The sequence below is a fragment of the Aphelocoma coerulescens genome, chromosome 1, assembly GCF_041296385.1.
Source record: "Aphelocoma coerulescens isolate FSJ_1873_10779 chromosome 1, UR_Acoe_1.0, whole genome shotgun sequence".
Lineage (NCBI taxonomy): Eukaryota > Metazoa > Chordata > Aves > Passeriformes > Corvidae > Aphelocoma > Aphelocoma coerulescens.
In genome coordinates this window covers 80,594,976-80,613,552 of record NC_091013.1, presented here as the reverse complement: position 1 = coordinate 80,613,552, position 18,577 = coordinate 80,594,976, and the positions used below count along the sequence as shown (strand labels likewise).

Sequence of the window (18,577 nt, the reverse complement as noted above, 5' to 3'; positions counted from 1 at the left end):
CTCTCCAGGCTAAACACCCCCAGCTCCCTCAGCTGCTCCTCACAGGACTTGTGCTCCAGACCCTTCCCCAGCTCCGTTGCCCTTCTCTGGACACGCTCCAGCCCCTCAATGTCTTTCTGGCAGTGAGGGGCCCAGAACTGAGCACAGGATTGGAGGTGTGGCCTCAGCAGTGCCGAGTACAGGGGGACGGTCACTGCCCTGGTCCTGCTGGCCACACCACTGCTGATCCAGGCCAGGATGCCATTGGCTTTCTTGGCCACCGGGACACAGCTGGATCATGCTCAGCTGCTACAGACCAGCCCCTCCAGGTCCTTTTCCACTGTTCGTGGTGTCTGTGTAACCCAGAGCAAATGACAGTATCAAAATGGACACTAAATGCCATTTTATAAACTGGGCTTATAGCTGGAAGTTCTCATTTTTTTTTGAACTTCAGACAATCATAAAATGATCACAGGACTTTCAGACTCTTATTGCAGACACAATCAGCCAATCATTCTCTGTTGTGTAGTCCATTTATCATGGCCAGGAAGTTCTGGGAATTTTTTCTCTGAGCTAGAGAACTTTAAGAAACACAATTTGAAAATGTTTTTAACCTTTGTTATCTATTCCCAAAAGGTATCTTTTCTTCCTTTTTGATTATGCCTTTGAGACAAATATAATGCATTTCAGACTAATCTGCCATTTTTATAGGACATGGTGACCTGTCAGCCACTTAAGGATTGAGTAAAAGGCAGATGTAGGCAGATCCATGCATTCCTAAGGCAAACATACTGCCTGCTTTGTCCTCTAATTTCAGAATTAGGGTCATGAGGAGTAATTTTTAATGTGGGAAGTTTCTGTATCAGTTTAATCTAAACAGTAACATAGATGGTCTGCTTTCTCAGCGGTAAATCATGTGGCAATACTTAAATTCCAAAAGAATGCATAGAAGTACTGTTGTTACATGAAAGTGGAATGGATGAAATGGACTTCTTTACTGAGCATCACATTTACTAAATGCAAACACAAAATAAAGAAAATAAAACTTCAGGATGTAGAAATAAAGAATTTTGTGCTATTTATTAAAACATAATTGCTTTAAGGATCACAGTTAAAAGTCAGACTGTATTGAATATGAAAGACATTGCTTGCCTGAGCAGTTAGAGATGACAAACCTAGTCAACTAACACAAAAGTTTGTCTATACCACTTTTCTAGGGTCACATATTTGCACCAGCTCTAGTGGGTTTTGTACTACTATGTGGGGAATATAAAAAATATTTTTATTCCCAGCTGTAAGGTAGCTTCTTCTTGGTTGGCTTTAGGAAATTTTGACCTATAAGGACACCCTTAGACATACCTGTACTTGTCAGTTGTCCACAAATTTTTCAAGAACCAAGATGTAATTTTTACCAATTAGCAACATCACCCTTTTAATTAGGGACAGCCTGATCTAGCTGGGGATACTGAACTTACATCCCAGGGGCCTTGGTTCATGTGACAAGGATATGTCTGTACAGACCAAGCTACACACCACCAGCAGGACGCAGGCACACAGTGGAGGCATCTAACAAGTCATGGGCAAAAGCAAAAGTGTAGGGCCAGAAGTACCCAAACAAGACTCACCATTTCCTACATTTACGTATCATTTCTAGCAACTGGCAAAATTTGGCGTATTTTAATGAACTCTAAATTCTTCTTAAGGTTTATCTGTTTGTCTGTTGTTTGAATATATCTACAATTTGCTGCCTTACATGCATGAGTTCCTTCATAACCATATCAAAGGAACAAACAACACTACATTATAATTTTTCAGTTGACTATTCATTTCTATGGTAAAACATATCATTCTTCTTGAATGTATAAAGCTAATTTAGTCCAATTCCTTTTTGCAGTTACCTCAATTATAATGGTATGCTTTTAAAATACAAAATATGAAAATATGTAGCTCCACTAAATTGTACTTAAATGAGTCTGATGTGTATCAAAATGTTTGCAGTCATATTTTCCATTTCTTTTTGCATCTAATGTCACTATAATTTGATGCTAATGGCTGATTTTGTGTTCAGCATTGGAATTCAAAACATTAAGATTATTAAGAGTTGCAGTCAGTGAAAACATCTCTATTTAAAGCTTCTGAAATACAGAATGTAAGAGTTGATGAATTTAAGATTACAGCTAAGTGATTTAGCTTTAGTAAGTGCTGGACTTTTAAGGAAAAATAACACAAACCAAAGCTTAGTGGGTTTGCATACACATTACTTCTGGTATAATACACACTGAAATTTTCCTAAACTTTCTGATTTTTGAAGAAGAGTTCCACCAAATGCTGCAGAAAACAGTATGCTGGACTTAGAGTTTCAATGCAACATGACACAGATGAGATTATGAATGTGTACTCTATGCCTAGCACTTTAGTTACTCATTATGGCATTGCAGTAATAAAAAGTGAAATATCCGTAAGAAAATGTGGGCAATATTTATTTTAATTCCTCCAAAATCTTATATTATGCACATGCCCACATGTACCCATGCACACAATGTGCTAAAGTAAAAATTTTGCACCACGTCATACCAGAAATTCAAGAGCGTGCAATGTGTAAGAAAAATGTATAACTGTTGTTAGAAATCTGGAAAGTCTATTCATTGTCATTCATATGTATATCTAAAAAGCAGCTTAGACAAGTTTACAAAACATTTCTTAGGACTGTTGTGATTTTTGCAGTTAAGGAATCAGGAGCTCACAATATGTACATAAAGCTTGAATGGCTTTTGTATGTCACAGGTATAAAGCAGTTGGCAGGGTAAGTATGTCAAATATGCTGAAGTCCTGACATTGCAAAATCTTGACCAAAATAAACAAACAAAAAATGATGCAGATATCATCTCTATGATAAGAGAAAAGACATTTCACTTCTTGTGAAAGAGAAGAGGTTTCACCATCCCTGCTAGAATCTTCGGTAGCTGGGCAGCAATCACCTCTGACATCATCTCAGGGAATTCAACGCTCAGTGCACGGGACTGGAGAAATGTGTTCAAACAGAAGAGATGGAGCTGTTTCACCAGCTGGATTTAATAAAATACAAACATGACCAATGAGGCTAACAGTAATGCAGCCACAGAAACATGCTGTCAATCATTTATCTCATACATTCATCAGTTGACATCATTCTATACCTTACCCTGCCATTTCTTGAATCAATAATGAGGGTACTTGTCATTCCCTATTAGTGACAAAAATCATACACATAGCTATGGCATGTTATATAAAACCACTGCTTCACTAATATTACCAAGTAGTATCACCCTCACTCATGACATATGCAATGAACAATGGCAACTGCTTCGCAAGCATTCAACATTTCATCTTCTTCTCACACTCAAGACAAGAGTCAGTGCTTTGGTCACTACATGCTATTTAAACAGTGCTCTGAGGGACAGCATTTACTGCTTACCTGTGAGCTTGGACATGGTTTTCATTACGATCATATCCCTGTATGCTGCAAACATTGAACTCCACAGACTCTCATTCCTTGAAAGCAACTGCTCAACATGTGACTTTTACATCTCTTCTAGCCCCTCTGAGAGGTTCCAATTTTTATTTCAGACCAGTGACCATTATGTTGTCAAATATTGTACTCTTTCTGCTATCCTAGGCTTTAACATCACAGGATCTCTCCAGTGTGATGATTTTTCTTTTCCTTGTATCTCCCATCACTTTATCAGCCTGACCTGAAACATCACTTGAACGAAGATACTCTATGGACCAAATATCACTTTGCTATTTTGCAGCAAGCTTCTCCCTCTTTCTCTCCCTCACAGATTATTTTACTGTATGCATTTGAAATGAAGAGATTGAATTAAAATAAAATGCAGGTTTCCTGAGTTCTGAAGAATATAAAGATGCAAAGATCCTGTCCACCTTGAACTCCCTGAAAGCTCCTCACAACTAACATCAAGCTCCTCACAACTAACATCAAGCTCCTCACAACTAACATCAAGCTCACTTGAACGAAGATACTCTATGGACCAAATATCACTTTGCTATTTTGCAGCAAGCTTCTCCCTCTTTCTCTCCCTCACAGATTATTTTACTGTATGCATTTGAAATGAAGAGATTGAATTAAAATAAAATGCAGGTTTCCTGAGTTCTGAAGAATATAAAGATGCAAAGATCCTGTCCACCTTGAACTCCCTGAAAGCTCCTCACAACTAACATCAAGCTCAAAAGTGCTTGGTATCTAGAATTCTAAAAGATCACTCAATTCCCAAACATAGACAGAGACTGAAAAAGTGGTAGAGAATATACAAATAGAACCAGTTGAACTAAGGTTGCAAAGCCAATCTTGCTTGCCTTTCAGTAATTCTTAGCTAAGTAATCTGACTTTGAAACTTGAATTGCCTATTCCTCACATTATTTTCCTGAACAAATACACACGTGCTCACACACACCTACACACCACCCCTACCAAAGCCCACAACTGTACTGGTTATGTTACACAAAAATGAAACAAAATGGTAGCACTCTAATGCATGTTTCACAAATACTTCCATATTGTATGCCATAAAATATGTGCACAATACATACACAGATGCTGAATATATAGCCATATATTCACACAAATATATACAATAAAGGAAAAATATTTTATTGTTTTCTTCTGCTGTTTAGCAATGCTGACTACTCCCTTCCATAAAATTAATTTTAAGAAATACCAGTTCCTTCTTACATAAAAAGCAAAACACAGTAACACATAAACTTACATCATGCATGGAATCCATCAGTTTTGTAAGTTGATAGAAACGCTGTGAGTTGGCCACAACGCCCTTCTGGCGCAAACCGATTGCCTTCACCAGTTCTCTGATGTAACTGGTTCTCATCTCATCAAATTGGCTTTGACTTCTTAGACCTTCCAAAGGAACTAGAAACAAATAACAGTTGGGCTACAATTTACTCTGAAGGCAATGAAAAAAATTTAAAGTACAGGAAAAATTTAAAGTATTTCATGCTGTACAGTGCAATGCATTATTATGTGCCAGGTACTTCTTCCCATTCAAGAGTTACTCCAGAAAGAGTGATACAATTAGTTAAAAGGATATACCAGGAACAATCAGCTCATTTTGCTAATTGCCTATGTCTAGAAATATCCCTAAGCTTCAGTTATAGGTGTTTGCTAGGAAAAAAAATTATGCCTAAAGAACCACTCCTGCCTTTGAGGAAATATGTTATGGACTGATTTATGTGTACACTGCTGAGGGTCTGCCTTCTTCACAGCAAATTTATGGTAGAGAGATCTAGCTGGAGTGCTTCAAAATGGAGTCAAAGAATGAGCTAACTCTAAAGTAGTGCAGACAGTAAAGCTGCCAGGGCTCAGGCCTCCTGTTTGAACCTCCTTCACTTAGCAGAACAGATCAGAGTCTTAAAGGTGAACAGCTTTTTAGAAAAATTAGCAAGGAGGAGAAATTGGTTGAACTCCCTCTTCTCTAAAAGGTCAGGTGTGAGAATCAAAACAAGGACATGGAGCGAACATCAAGAAATGAACCTGTAAGTGGCTGCTAGTGATAAGATAGATATGGGAAAAGAATACCTTAATTTTCAAAGCCTGTATGGTTTTGGACGTTTCTTAACAGCAGCTTTATAGAGAACTAAGGAATGTTTTCATATAAAGTGACTCTGATGGAGTTTAGGGTTAGATGACTTACATCTCTAAACCAGCAATTAAGTCTTTATACTTCCCCTGCAAATTAATTTAAAAGGTATCTTCCATCAATGAATGGCCTGTTTCCTCTGAATTCTGCAAAAAGACAGTCACATTCCTGCCTAACAACAAAAAGTTCCTCTAAGCTATCTATTTGAGTGAAAACTTACATGGACAAATACAATTTAAACAGCTGTTCCCTTCCCCTGAACATAGGTAAAGAATGAGGATGCTTTTATTCAGTGGCACGAACTGAGCAGAAATCTTATGCAACAAGATTTAGAAATTCCTTTAAATCAGAAGTCTGGAAAGCATTACATTTAAGCCTCAGCCAACTCAAAGAAAAAACTGTAAAATCAAATATAATGTTAAAACTTAGGCTGGGGGTGCATTCAGAATTAGAAATGTGTTGAGACTGACACTCAGTTTAATACAAATTACTGTTTTTTTGCAATTACCTAAAAAAGTCAAAACCAGTTCATCTAAATAATAAATTGAACAGAAGACACAGTGAGACACTAAAGGATTAGACTTGATTTACTGTTAGTATACAAAAGCCTGAAATGGCTGTACTTTCACATTTGAAGAGGATTAAGATGAATATCATGACTAAAATAAAAGTAATCTTAAAAAAAAACCACTTTAGAACAACAATGAGGTTATATGGCTTTTTGAAAATACTTTCATGGAATTATATTTATACAGTACCAAATGTTTACTAAATGTCTCAGCAACAACTGTTAGGTGTGTTCCTTTTCCCAAAGATCTGACAAAGTGTTTTTTCCTATAAGACAATAAATGCAGGCGAAAACAAAAAGCAAAATTTATCAGAACAGGTAGAAATACTTTCTTCTTTTCTAAAAGTAATTTCTTGCATATGCATAAACACGTCATCTTAAAAAAATAGTTTCTGAGTGCAGTGCAGTTGATAAACAGCAACTTGATGAATTCTGTTAAATTGATGCACTCAGAAATGAGAAGGATTGGACCAACAATTGTAATGCTTTTTTGAATTTGATATGAACTTTCTGGGACAGAGATAGCTGAAATACCACAAATTTATCTAAATTTAACTGAAATTCCAGATGATAGACAAGGGAGTTTATTTATGATGAAAACAAGATGGAAAACATTTAAAATAGGAATACATACACATTCTAACAAAGAAACTGGAAATATCAGAGAGGAATTTTTATCTACATTACTGCTTTAGCAGAGTGTATGGTATTTTGCTATTCTTTTAGTAATTTCTATGTTCATATGAGCTAAATTTAATATTTTTAAACTTATTCTCTACTGAGTCCAGTTTCTTTTTAAAGAATGGGTTTATGCAAATACCAGCCAAGTACAGATTGAGAGAGACTAAATTTAATTCCTTATCAATTACTTAAACTTCGTAAAACCAAGAAGCAGGTTATGCAAAATTTGCACATCTCTCCTCTGACTCCATTGTGTGCTGAGAACCAAACTTTTACATACTTTCAACTATATTTTTCAGAAGTGCTAATTCTCATTTCTAACAGCATCTGTATAATTTTAAAACTTTTTATTTGGGGATTCATAACTAAAAATTATGGCCTCAGAAGATGTAAATTTTGGTATTTCAAAGAAGGTTTTGGAAGATAAGTTCATCAGCTACCACATTTCCTATGTAAAGTGGAACGCAGCTGCATGCCGCATTCTTTAAAAGATGCGTATGATTAAAAGTGACCATGGATTTTGTTTCCAGAGAAACAAACCAAAGAAAAACGTTTCCATTTGTTTATATCTGTGCTAAACTTCACCTATTTATAACGATAAAAAAGTTGAATAAGTGCTAGTATTGTTTGTCATGTCCACTTCCCTAATTCTTTTGAGCAAATGTGTTTTAAGATCTTGGTCAAGATAAAGCCCTCAGTCCTGATAATTTATTAAATATTTTTAAATACATTCTAATACTTTTTAGGTTGTTTTGGTTCAGTTGGGGATTTTTAAATCTGTGTAGAGTCACTTGAACTGATGTTTCCAGGCAGAAATACTGCACAGTTGTTTTGAAAATGTGTAACACAGTATAGCCATTTGTCAAAAGGGATCCAACATTTCCCTCGTGTCTTTATACACAATAAAACCAACAATGAATCACAAATTCTTTGTTCTTTATAAACATTTGAAAAAAATATTTTTAACACTTGGAATATTAACATTCATCCTAGGACAGTTCCATTTGTTAAGCCAGAAAGCTTAGTGATTGTCAAGTTAAACAGCATGGTTTAAAACTCTTTTAGTAGTGATGTGTTACAAAGAAATAAAAGAACCTACTTGTGTTGAGAAGTAACAGCGCTTTCATACATAGGAACTCTTCTTGACTAACTTGAAGTCTGACAAATTCCTGTGGGAGTTGCCACATGGATAGACACAGGGAATAGAATGATGATTCTTTCATCCTCTGTCTTACACCCAGAAAAGGTAAAAAAAATAAATTAAAAAACATGAAAACAGAGACAAATAATGGCTCCAGTCCTAACTGCTTGAAAGAAAGGTCTTGTTAGCAGTTTAATTATCACATTACAAAAATTAAAGATGAGACTATACACATATACGATTTTCTGATTTTTTTATTTCAATGCTAGTTTTTTTAATTGTAATGAATGTGCTATTATTTTGAATGTTTAATCTGTTACTGGTGCCCACAAAAAAACCAAAACTTGGAGAATATCAAAACTTAATGCTAACCACTAAAAGTGCTGGGAGTTTATTAATTAAAAATACCCAAATTATTAAAGTGAAGCACTATTTTATTTTAGATGTTGATAGATTCTTGCATCTCTGTAAAGATTTCAAAGCATAGAACTGAAGACAAACCTGAAAAGTCTATGGAAAACTTGCTCTCAGCTTCGGCAAAAACCTCTTCATCAAAATACTTTGTGGCAACCCTAGCCTGGTACTTCTAGTAGCAATGATATTATTTTGTAGCATGCCATGACACTAAAGAAACAGTTAAAAATGTTACATGCCAAGTAAACAGAGACATTAATACACCCTCTCCTAAAATCCCACAGAAGTAAACAGAACAAATCACACAGGAAATACATAAAACTGCAGGGTTTTTTGCAGCACTTCAATATTGCTTTTCTCTTTGTGATATTGGTATACTGAGTATATATTATTGCATATTTTTATTAGGAGAGTATTTTCAACTGAAATGACTGCAACAATAGCATTACAAAGTTTCTAATCTAGACTGAATTCACTCCACATTAACCTGATGATCCAGTAACTTGGACTGATTTTAAAAGGTTGCATCCCAATCCTGATGAATTAGGGACAACAACAATGGGAAGGTTAAGTTTTCCTCCCCCGCCTGCTATGGGGTTCAGATCAGCATTATAACCTGACTGCAGATAGTAACCTCAGCAATCAAAACAGAAGATATTTTCCATTAAAAAGAGACTTTTTTCAATGCATTAATTTTGTTGTTGTTACTTAAAGCACTACTGTTATCTTGAATGAAAATTATTTCATTGTTGTTCAATATCTGATATCTTGTACCAGCTCTTAAATGACATAAACATAGGAATCTAATGTATTAGACCTGAATGGGCTTGTTTCTATATCTACTTTAAACTTTCCTTTCTAATACTTTCTGGTAGCATCTCTTCCTAATTATTATGTATGAAGAGCAATAGCAGCTTTCAGGGTTAGCAGCTTAAATGCTGCTCTTACTTACGTTTTTAGACACTGCAAAATGCAAGTAACAGGAAGTCTTTGTAGGGTGTTAACACTATGAAATCTTTGTCAAACTAACACTCCTGGCTTTCTTGGTCTGAAATTGATGCTACCAAACATGTCCTTCCTGAGAAGCATAACAACTCCGTTCACTATATGACAGCTTGGCTGTGACACAAGCTTTGGATTGTGGTTCCATGGTAATTATGAAACAACTATGGTGTGTGATGACCCTGCAGAAGGAATTTCCATTATCTCTTTCTACCTCTAGGCACACACTCCTGTGATTCTGGCATTAGTGCCTGAACTCCAATGGGTGAGTCATGTCAGGGATCACCACCACCTGCTAATGAATGGCTTTTTCTGGGGTAATTCTCAGGCATATAAAGTCCTTATCTGTTAGACAGTGCAGCCAGAGAGTGTTTGGTCCAGCTTAGCTAAAGTCATGGGGATGCATGACCAGGACAGTTAACTTTTTTGGCAGTGTTCAGCAGTTACCTTTGCATAAAGCGAACATGAAAGTACAAGCTTACACATCATTGTAGACAACAAAGTTGTTTACATTTTACTTATCTAAAAGCTAACTTATTTCCCAATAAATTGTTGCAACTAAGATTCATTGTGTCAGTCACCTTTTATATCTCTTTGTTTATAACATCTCTAGTATGACCCTGAGGAGATGTTCTATAACCAAGAGAGGAATATGTTGTCAGCATTCAGTGTAGATGTTCTTGAGCTGACAATAAAAAACTGTTTCTAGTGGATTATAATCTGGGTTCATAAATCACAACCCTATTCTAAAGTAAAGTACTTAAGGTCCTCTTCACAAGGTGTCAGCAGTGGTCCACAAGTGGGGTGATACTCTAAGACATGACATTACTGCATAAACCCATCTCAATCTATGTTTCTTCTGAATGTAACCATGAAATGTATCAGACTATGCTGGGACAACAAGACAGTCAGAAGTTCTTTCAATCTCATCACTTCTAAGTATTTCAGTTTGTACAGCACAACTAATACAAATGGGAGAGGAGAGAATTCATTACTCAACAACCTCACAGTGATTTACAATCATCTGGAAGAGAAAAGGTCAGGAGCTATAGGGCCAGCTCTACTGAATATCTTCTATAAGAACTACACTGGGAAGATCTTGCATGTCTATAGATTTTAAAATTAGGTGTCTAAATCTTCTGCAAATCCACCTCTCAATCCTTAAACAGTATGTCTTAAAAAACACCTGGTTTACTTTCAACTTGCTTAATAGCAGTTCTTTTAGTATTTTAAGAAAAAAAATAATTAACAAAAATGCATTAAGGAAAGATAAATATAGAGATTAAACTACATTTTACTGTTCCTGGCAATCTCCCTATAACCAAAGAATATAAAATTCCAAGTCTGAAAATATTAATTTGCAGAGCTGGAAAACTGACAAAGACTGAAATGATGGTTATCTAAGTTAAACAGCACAGTGAAGGAAAATCCAAGCCAAAAAGCCCCTTCCCCTCCCCAGCAGAAAAACACAGTCTCATGTAATTTTTCCTTGATATTGAAATTCCTTCTTGGTGAATTTTTTTTTTTACAATTTTCTAACAACAAATACACTTTTCTAACAAGAAATGCACTTTAGATAATCATTTTTATCACAAAGTGTCACAAATGAGAATGTAGGTTATATGCAAACTATTTGTGAAAGCCACTCAAAAAAAACTAACCAAAAAAAAAAAATCACAGTTCCATTTAGTAAACATTAATTTGCAACCAATTCAAATGAATTGAAGCAAATCTTCTGACATCATAATTATTTTATTTACTATTATGGTTTTTCTCTAAGGTAATTAAAATACTATTTGAACTGCTTTTGCTTGACAGTCTACACAGAATAGTTGGGGTTCCCACAAAACCCTTCCCAAAGTTCCTGAACTTTGATACAGTCAGAGGATTTTGCTGTTAATTTTGAAACAGAACAAGTAGTGAATGAAATCTTGACCTCAATGGAGTCACATTACCATTGGCACATAAAAGTTCAAAATGTTATTCATATAATGCAAGAGCATTCTACTTACTCATTTAGGATTAGATCTGGTGCAAAATACAACATCTGACCACTGACATGTTTGTATGATCTCCACCCCATTGCAAAAACCATTAGACTCATCCAAGAATACTGGATAAGGGTTATCTGATCATCAATGTGCAAATTCCGAAAACCTGGAAATTAAATTAAATTAAAGATACAATATTTCATAATTCTCATTTAGACAGCAGCTAAGTAGGTATTTTGAGATTACAAATCTGAGCTACCAAACTGAGAACACCTAGAAAAACAAGAGGTTTTGGGGATGTAGCTCTCAGATATTTAGGTAATAACTGCCTGTCTCACTTTGATAGTTAACATCTTGTCTTTTTGTTCTCATCCAGTGTTTTGAAATATTAAAACCAAAATTTATTTTTGCAAAGATGACTGTTTCAAAGAATAGGGATGCATCTCATTTTCCTTTGGTAAAAATATGACAGTTTGTAACATGATCACTGTAATCAACTCTCATGTAATATCGATAGCTTGAACATCACTCTTCTTAACACGAGATGCAGCTGTCATACAAAAACATCCTTATATAAATACCTTTCTTGCATTCAGCTAAAGAGAACCATATTCAGTTGTGTGACTGTGTTTGATAACTTTTGCTGTTTGATAAATTTAAAGATTGCCACAAATTATCTGAGTCAAGCTAACAGCTTTCTGCCACTGAAAGCAGTGCTCCTGTTCTTCATCACGAGGTCTTGTTACCTCCTTCAAGGAAACTTTGGCACTCAGGCTACTCTTCGGTGAACTGGTTCAGTTCATGAAGACATCAGAAAACTACAGAGGGTTAAAAAAAAGGTTTCTTCTCATTTAGTGAGATGAATCAATTCACCCAAGAGGTCTGGTAAGTGCCAACTGCAATGGAAAGAGCACTGATAAAGAGTATTGCTTCCTGCAGCAGCAAAGTGTCACACTGAGCTCACATTAAACTGTATTTTCCAGGCTTTCTGCTCAGTATATTGATTTCTATATATCCCAGGGTGACCAGGTGATCCCTATCACCATACAGCACACATACTTACATCACATGGATTTCTTTTTTAATCCAGTCATGGATCTTCATAAATTTAGTTACTTCTCATTAGCAGTGTTTGTGAGCTGCTTAGTTCTAGTTCCTACTATTTGTTAAAATTTTTCTTTGTTACTTTCAAGACGTCATTTTAGTAATAATAAGAATAAATCAGAAGCAGAAATACAACCTTTTTTATATCTGAGAGAACCAGCGTCTCACTGCCACATTAATAAATGAATAAATAATAGAGTAAGAGGGGTTGGGGTAGAAAGGCTTCTATAACAATCACATATATTTCCTGGAGTAAATAACAATCACATATATTTCCTGGAGTAAATCTAAATATTTGAATGGATTCCTTCAAATGTGCCTCCCTATTAAAATGTATTTGATTAGTTACATTATCTGATAAGTGGAAGCTTAATAATTTTGGAATTTATAAAGAATTAATTAGCAGGCAGTCAATAATATTCTCTTTAGACTGCTTCTCCAATGAAATATATTTTAACTACAATTCACTACATATAAGAAATGGTATTACCTGGTAGCAATTTAGACCACTTGACTACACAAAGAAGTTGCCTCTCACAAAGATGATTCAGACTGGTCAGCAAGGAACTTGGTGTTTCAGGTTTTGTATTGTCATAACCAGCATAGACAACTTCTGGCTCAATGCCTCGTAAAACACTTATCATTGGAGGAAGAAACTGTATTTCTTGATTTGGAGAAAAGGACAGCCTCTGGGTTAGAGACTGGCTGTCATCTTGAAGGGCTGCTGGCTGCTGGAGGGCAACATCTAATGTTCTCACAACCTTAATTTTGTTAAACTTTTTCAATTTTCGACCTGAAAAAGAAAATTGTTGATCTGTTAAAAAGAATTAACCAGTAACACTAATATTTCCCACTAGTGTTGGATTACACTCTTAATCTATACAAGGAAACTAGAACTGTCTTCAAAATAAGCTTTCTATTTTTTGACTATTTATGTAATTGAGAAATAATCATGGAAAATTCTTAAGAGCTTCTCCCTCTGTATCATACTCCCTTCACTAAGGAATGAACAGCACCCACCCACTAAAATTATTGTCATGAATTCTAGGTTACAGTAACCTCATAAAGTGTTTTCTGGTTCAATTCCCACTGTTCTGTCATATGCCAACAGTTGAGCCAGCTGGCCCCACAGTTCAGTTTCTATTTAATGTCAATTAAGTATACTGCTTCTTTTACTCTCTAATACCCCAAACCAAAAATTTTAGTAATTAATTACTACACAATTAATTACTACACACAGAAACTCCTTTCCTCCAGTTCCCTAAAAGCATTTCATCTCATGTCTGAATCCTGTTTTGATGGCCAGGGGATGAGTGAAAGACCCACAAATACTGTAAAACCACATGTCAACACTTAGAAAACACTTCACTTTCTAAAGCATAATTTCCCTTTCTCAGAATTTGCAATTGTTATTTCCATACTGCAGTGGTATGAACAACACTGACTAAAACAAATTAATAGCTCAACTGCCTTCCCAAAATAAGCACAGATACTTGTGGTAGGGCTACAGAAATATATACAGCTCTAGGTAGCAACTCTTCAAATTTCTTTCATGGAAACACTCTAGCAGTGCACCCTACAGACACAGAAAACCAAACCTTCAGAGGTTCAAAGACAATGACCCTCAGTGACATATTACAAGTTTCAATAAAAAGGCATATCCATGCAGAAGTGACTACATGGAATACATTTGTTTTAAATAGATCCTCAAAGGTGATGGAAACCCTTCTAGATCATTAGTTCTGCCATACAAGTTTGGTTTAGGGAAAAAAGGGCCAAAAAATGCAATAAAGATACTGATACTTATGGTCTGATTTACATGACAGTGGGACAGAAAGAGACATGGGGGTGATGGCAAAAACAGTAACACTCATCATGCAGTGAGATCAGGGGTCATATTCGCATAACTTAACAGTGGGTTTAATTACTTTAGTGTCAAGTGCCCCAACAATCATATGCTCATTTTATCATTTGTGGTAAGAACAAAAATATTTCTGATTAGAGATTTCTTAGTAAAGAACCAAACACAAAGTTACAACTTATGTTACAGCTGAACCAAGAAAAAAAAAAGCAAAACAAAAAACCACAAAAGAATAGACAATTTATTATACCAGAAGACCTGGAGCCAATTTCTGTCATAACAAAACTATACATAGTCATAGACATGCTGGGAATTTCCCACTAAGTATTGTGTAGGCATGAAGGGAAAGAGAAGGAACAATGCATTTGATAGTTCATAAATAATGATTTCAGGTATTTTCAGAAATAATGGCTTCAGATACTTTTACAGTTCAGAGAACAAGTAAAGAAAGAAACCAAACAGAATACTTATCACATGGAAATGTTAGTAGTTAATAAGTACCCATGTTTCCAAGTGACTAAATGTATCAGAATTAATGTCACACTGGTTTGCAGAATTGCTTATGTGTTTATTGCTAATTATGTTGCTTAACAGCCACCAGCAGAACAAGTCCACTTGTTACCTATCTACTGGAGAGTTGACCATTAATAACTCACAGCAAACTTTCCCATCTACAATAAGGAGACCATGTCAAATTAATAAAAACTCTTAAGGACATAAGGAAAATGAGAGATTTGACAATAGATTAGTTTTTCATTTGCTCTTTACAAAATACCCAGGTAGGTTTGTGCTGTAAGATAAATAAATGTCTCCACTTAGTTCTGTAATGGGTAAATAATACAAATCCACTCTGACAACTACTTTTCTTAATACTATAACCTGTCTGTGCATATTTAAACAGCACACACTTTTTTCGTAGCATTTTCATTACTTCATTTCAAGATAGCCAACCACTCAAGCAGTTTTTTGGTACTCATTGTTCCCCTACCCTTGATTACTCTGAATGTAATATGAACACTAGGTTTATACTGTTTGTGTTTTAAAAATAAAAAAATAAAATCTATTTAATCTCACTATCAAGTATATTATGATTTTCTCCTTACTACCTAATTCTGTAATTTAATATTTTTGTAACTAGGTATGCAGAATCATGCTGACAATCAGACATTACTGATGGTAGACATTTTATATTAAAAGGGCTGGGTTTCCAGTAGAAGTCTAACATCTCACTACCATTCTCCTTACCCTGTAATGAGGTGAAAAGCATCGATGATGTATTATTCTTGACAGAACACTATGACTCTTACTTTAAGGTCACTATGCTCTTAGGTTTTGTGTAGAAAAACAAGCAAAGCACACCTTAAGGGGGTGTATACAACATAAAGAAACAAAGCAGCAAAGCAGAAGTAACACATCTCGGTTTTAATAAACTCTTTGATCCTACATCAGAAAATATTAGCTGGAAAATAAATTCACCTTTTTCTGCATGTAATCACTGCACTGCAGACTGAAAGCTGACTGAAACAATGAAGACCACAATAATTTAGCAATACAGCTGAACAAGGAATCTGTGATAATCAGCCTGGGAAAATTACAAATTCACTCATAATAAATAAAAGAGTTGAGTACTTGTTTATTCCAGGACCTGATCCAGCTACCTGCTATCCTATTAGGTTTAAGATTAGAAAGGGGGTAGATTAATGTCTCAAGTTATGAGGTTATAATACTCAAAGACAATTAACACTTTCACAGAGAATGACAAATATGGTACTATGAAAAGCATGTTTTTATTGATACTTTCCTTCTAAAGATTAAGAAAGAGGAAATAGCCCACATAGGGAAATAAATTTCTGAAGCTATTTGTTGCTAGTTTATAATTTACTTACAACTGACTTACAATTTCTTTTAAAACATTTCAGGAGTTTGAAATTGTTTTGAATTTAGGGTTGAGAAATGGAACCGTAGTCTGTGTAATAAAATATTATGCTCTTGCCTATATGGTTGCCACTCAGTGACATTCAATGTGTATTCTCTAAGAAGTAAGTTTAATTTAATTAATATAGTAATTTTTGGAATCTTATCATTAATATCCTGTAAAATCATAGTATTTCTCATGTTAATTAAGCAAAATAGCAGCTCTGCATTTAACTCAAGGCCAGCATTAAGAAACTAAGTATCAGAGGTAAAAGAACAAAAATATATCCATCTTAAGTTCTAAATGGCAGAAATCACAAAATGCACAAAAAGTCTTGACCTATACAGGCCATAAACACAAGAAGAGATTTAAAGTATTGCCGATTCCGATTCATTTAAAATACTCAAGGATGTCTCTAAGTATTTAATTTGTTCCAAGAATTGGAAATTTGCATATGGACATTTCTCACAGAATCACAGAATTCCGGGATGGGAAGGACCTCAAGGACTATCCAGTCCAACCTTCCTTGGCAAAAGCACAGTCTAGACAAGATGACCCAGCACCTTGTCCAGCTGAATCTTGAAAGTGTTCAACAGTGGGGAGTCCCCCACTTCTCTTGGGAGATAATGCCAATGGGTAATTTTTCTCATGGTGAAATATTTTCCTCTTGTGTCCAATTAGAATCTCCCCAGGAGTAACTTGTACTCATTATCCCTTGCCTTTTCCACGTGACTGCTTGTAAAAAGGGAGTTTCCATCTTCTTTGCAGTCATCCTTTAAATAGTGGAACGCAGTGATAAGGTGTCCCCTAGGCCTTCTTTTCTCAAGGCTGGACAAACCCAGTTAAAGAATTAGAGAATCACAGAATAATTTAGGTTGGAAAAGACCTCCAAGATGATTGAGTCCAAACTTTGATGCATCACCACCTTGACAACTAGAGCACTAAGTGCCACATCCAGACTTTCTTTAAACACCTCCAGGGATGGTGACTATCACCTCTCTGGGCAGCCCATTCCAAAGTTTAACAACCCTATCTGTGAAGAATTTCCTCCTGATGTCCAAGCTGAAATTCCTGTGGCACAGGTTGACGCCATGTCCTCTCATCCTGTTGCACATTCCCTGGGAGAAGATGCCGACCCCCATCTTGCTACAGTCTCCTTTCAGGGAGTTATAGAGAGTGAGAAGGTCCCTCCTGAATCTCCTTTTCTCCAGGCTAAACAACCCTGGCTCCCTCAGCTGCTCCTTATAGAATTTATGTTCAAGACCCTTCCCCCACTCCACTGGCCTTCTCTGGACATGCTCCAGCACCTCAATGTCCTTCTTGAAGTGAGGGGCCCAGAATTGGACACAGGACTCGAGATGTGGCCTCACCAGTGCCGAGTACAGAAGGACAATCACTGCCCTAATCCTGGTTGTAATGCTATTCTTGATATAAACCAGGATGCCATTGGCCTTCTTGGCCACCTGGGCACACTGCTGGCTCATGTTTAGCCTTTCCTCATATGACAGGCTTCACAGCCCTTTGATCACTTTGGAAAATTATCCAAGCCCTGCAGCACCCCATATATGAATCATACTGTGTTGATCAGCACACCAAGTCATGAGTAGGAAACATTGCTCATGTGATAAAACAAAGGAATAATAAGAAATGGCAGATGAGCAAAAGGAAGGGTAGCAATAACCTTGGAAAGATTGTTATGATTAACAGTCTACCTTGAGATTTTATTTGTAGTTTGCATTTTAAATCTTCATTTACTAATAGTATAATTTCACTCCAGTTTTCTTCATTTTTGGTCTACATTTGTCTTTTCTTCTTCTTTCAGTATTAAGCACTCAATTCCAGCCTGCATAAAACAATTAGCTTCCTAGTCTTCCCAGAACTCTTGACATCACTAAGAGCACCTGAAATACTACACTTAACCTGAGGCAGCTGACAAAAAAAAATAGAGATGCCACAGTCACAGCTCCACTCAGTATTTCCTTTTTTTCCATTGCCCAGCTGTTATCTTCTACTTTCTATTTGCTGACAGATTACTTCTTTCCAGAAGATGGTGTAGGTGGGGATATCAGTGCAGAGATCTGATGAGATGCCATGTCCCTCTAAGAACTAGAGAAACTAGACTGCACTGGCTTCTCAAATAATGGGAGAGAGCTTTGATTAGGTATACTTAGGAGAAGACTAAGCAACACAACAAACTAGCTAGATAAAACAATCTAGCATTAAATACAAAGAGAATATTTATGCTTGCTTTTTAATAGCTGAGAAAAAGGTGA

General features: G+C 35.9%; 1 protein-coding gene across 1 annotated transcript in view; it reads right to left on the bottom strand.

The window, feature by feature from the left end:
- Positions 1–1,039: 1,039 nt before the first annotated feature.
- Positions 1,040–18,577, bottom strand: part of PGR (progesterone receptor) — a 33,882-nt gene continuing 16,344 nt past the window's right edge. Inside the window, exons 4-8 of the mRNA XM_069014971.1 lie at positions 13,019–13,321; positions 11,446–11,590; positions 7,976–8,106; positions 4,743–4,900; positions 1,040–3,044 (exon numbers count right to left, since the gene is read on the bottom strand). Of these exons, the coding sequence (XP_068871072.1) occupies positions 2,889–3,044; positions 4,743–4,900; positions 7,976–8,106; positions 11,446–11,590; positions 13,019–13,321 (893 nt within the window). The 3' untranslated portion in view covers positions 1,040–2,888. The remainder of the gene's footprint in view (positions 3,045–4,742; positions 4,901–7,975; positions 8,107–11,445; positions 11,591–13,018; positions 13,322–18,577) is intronic.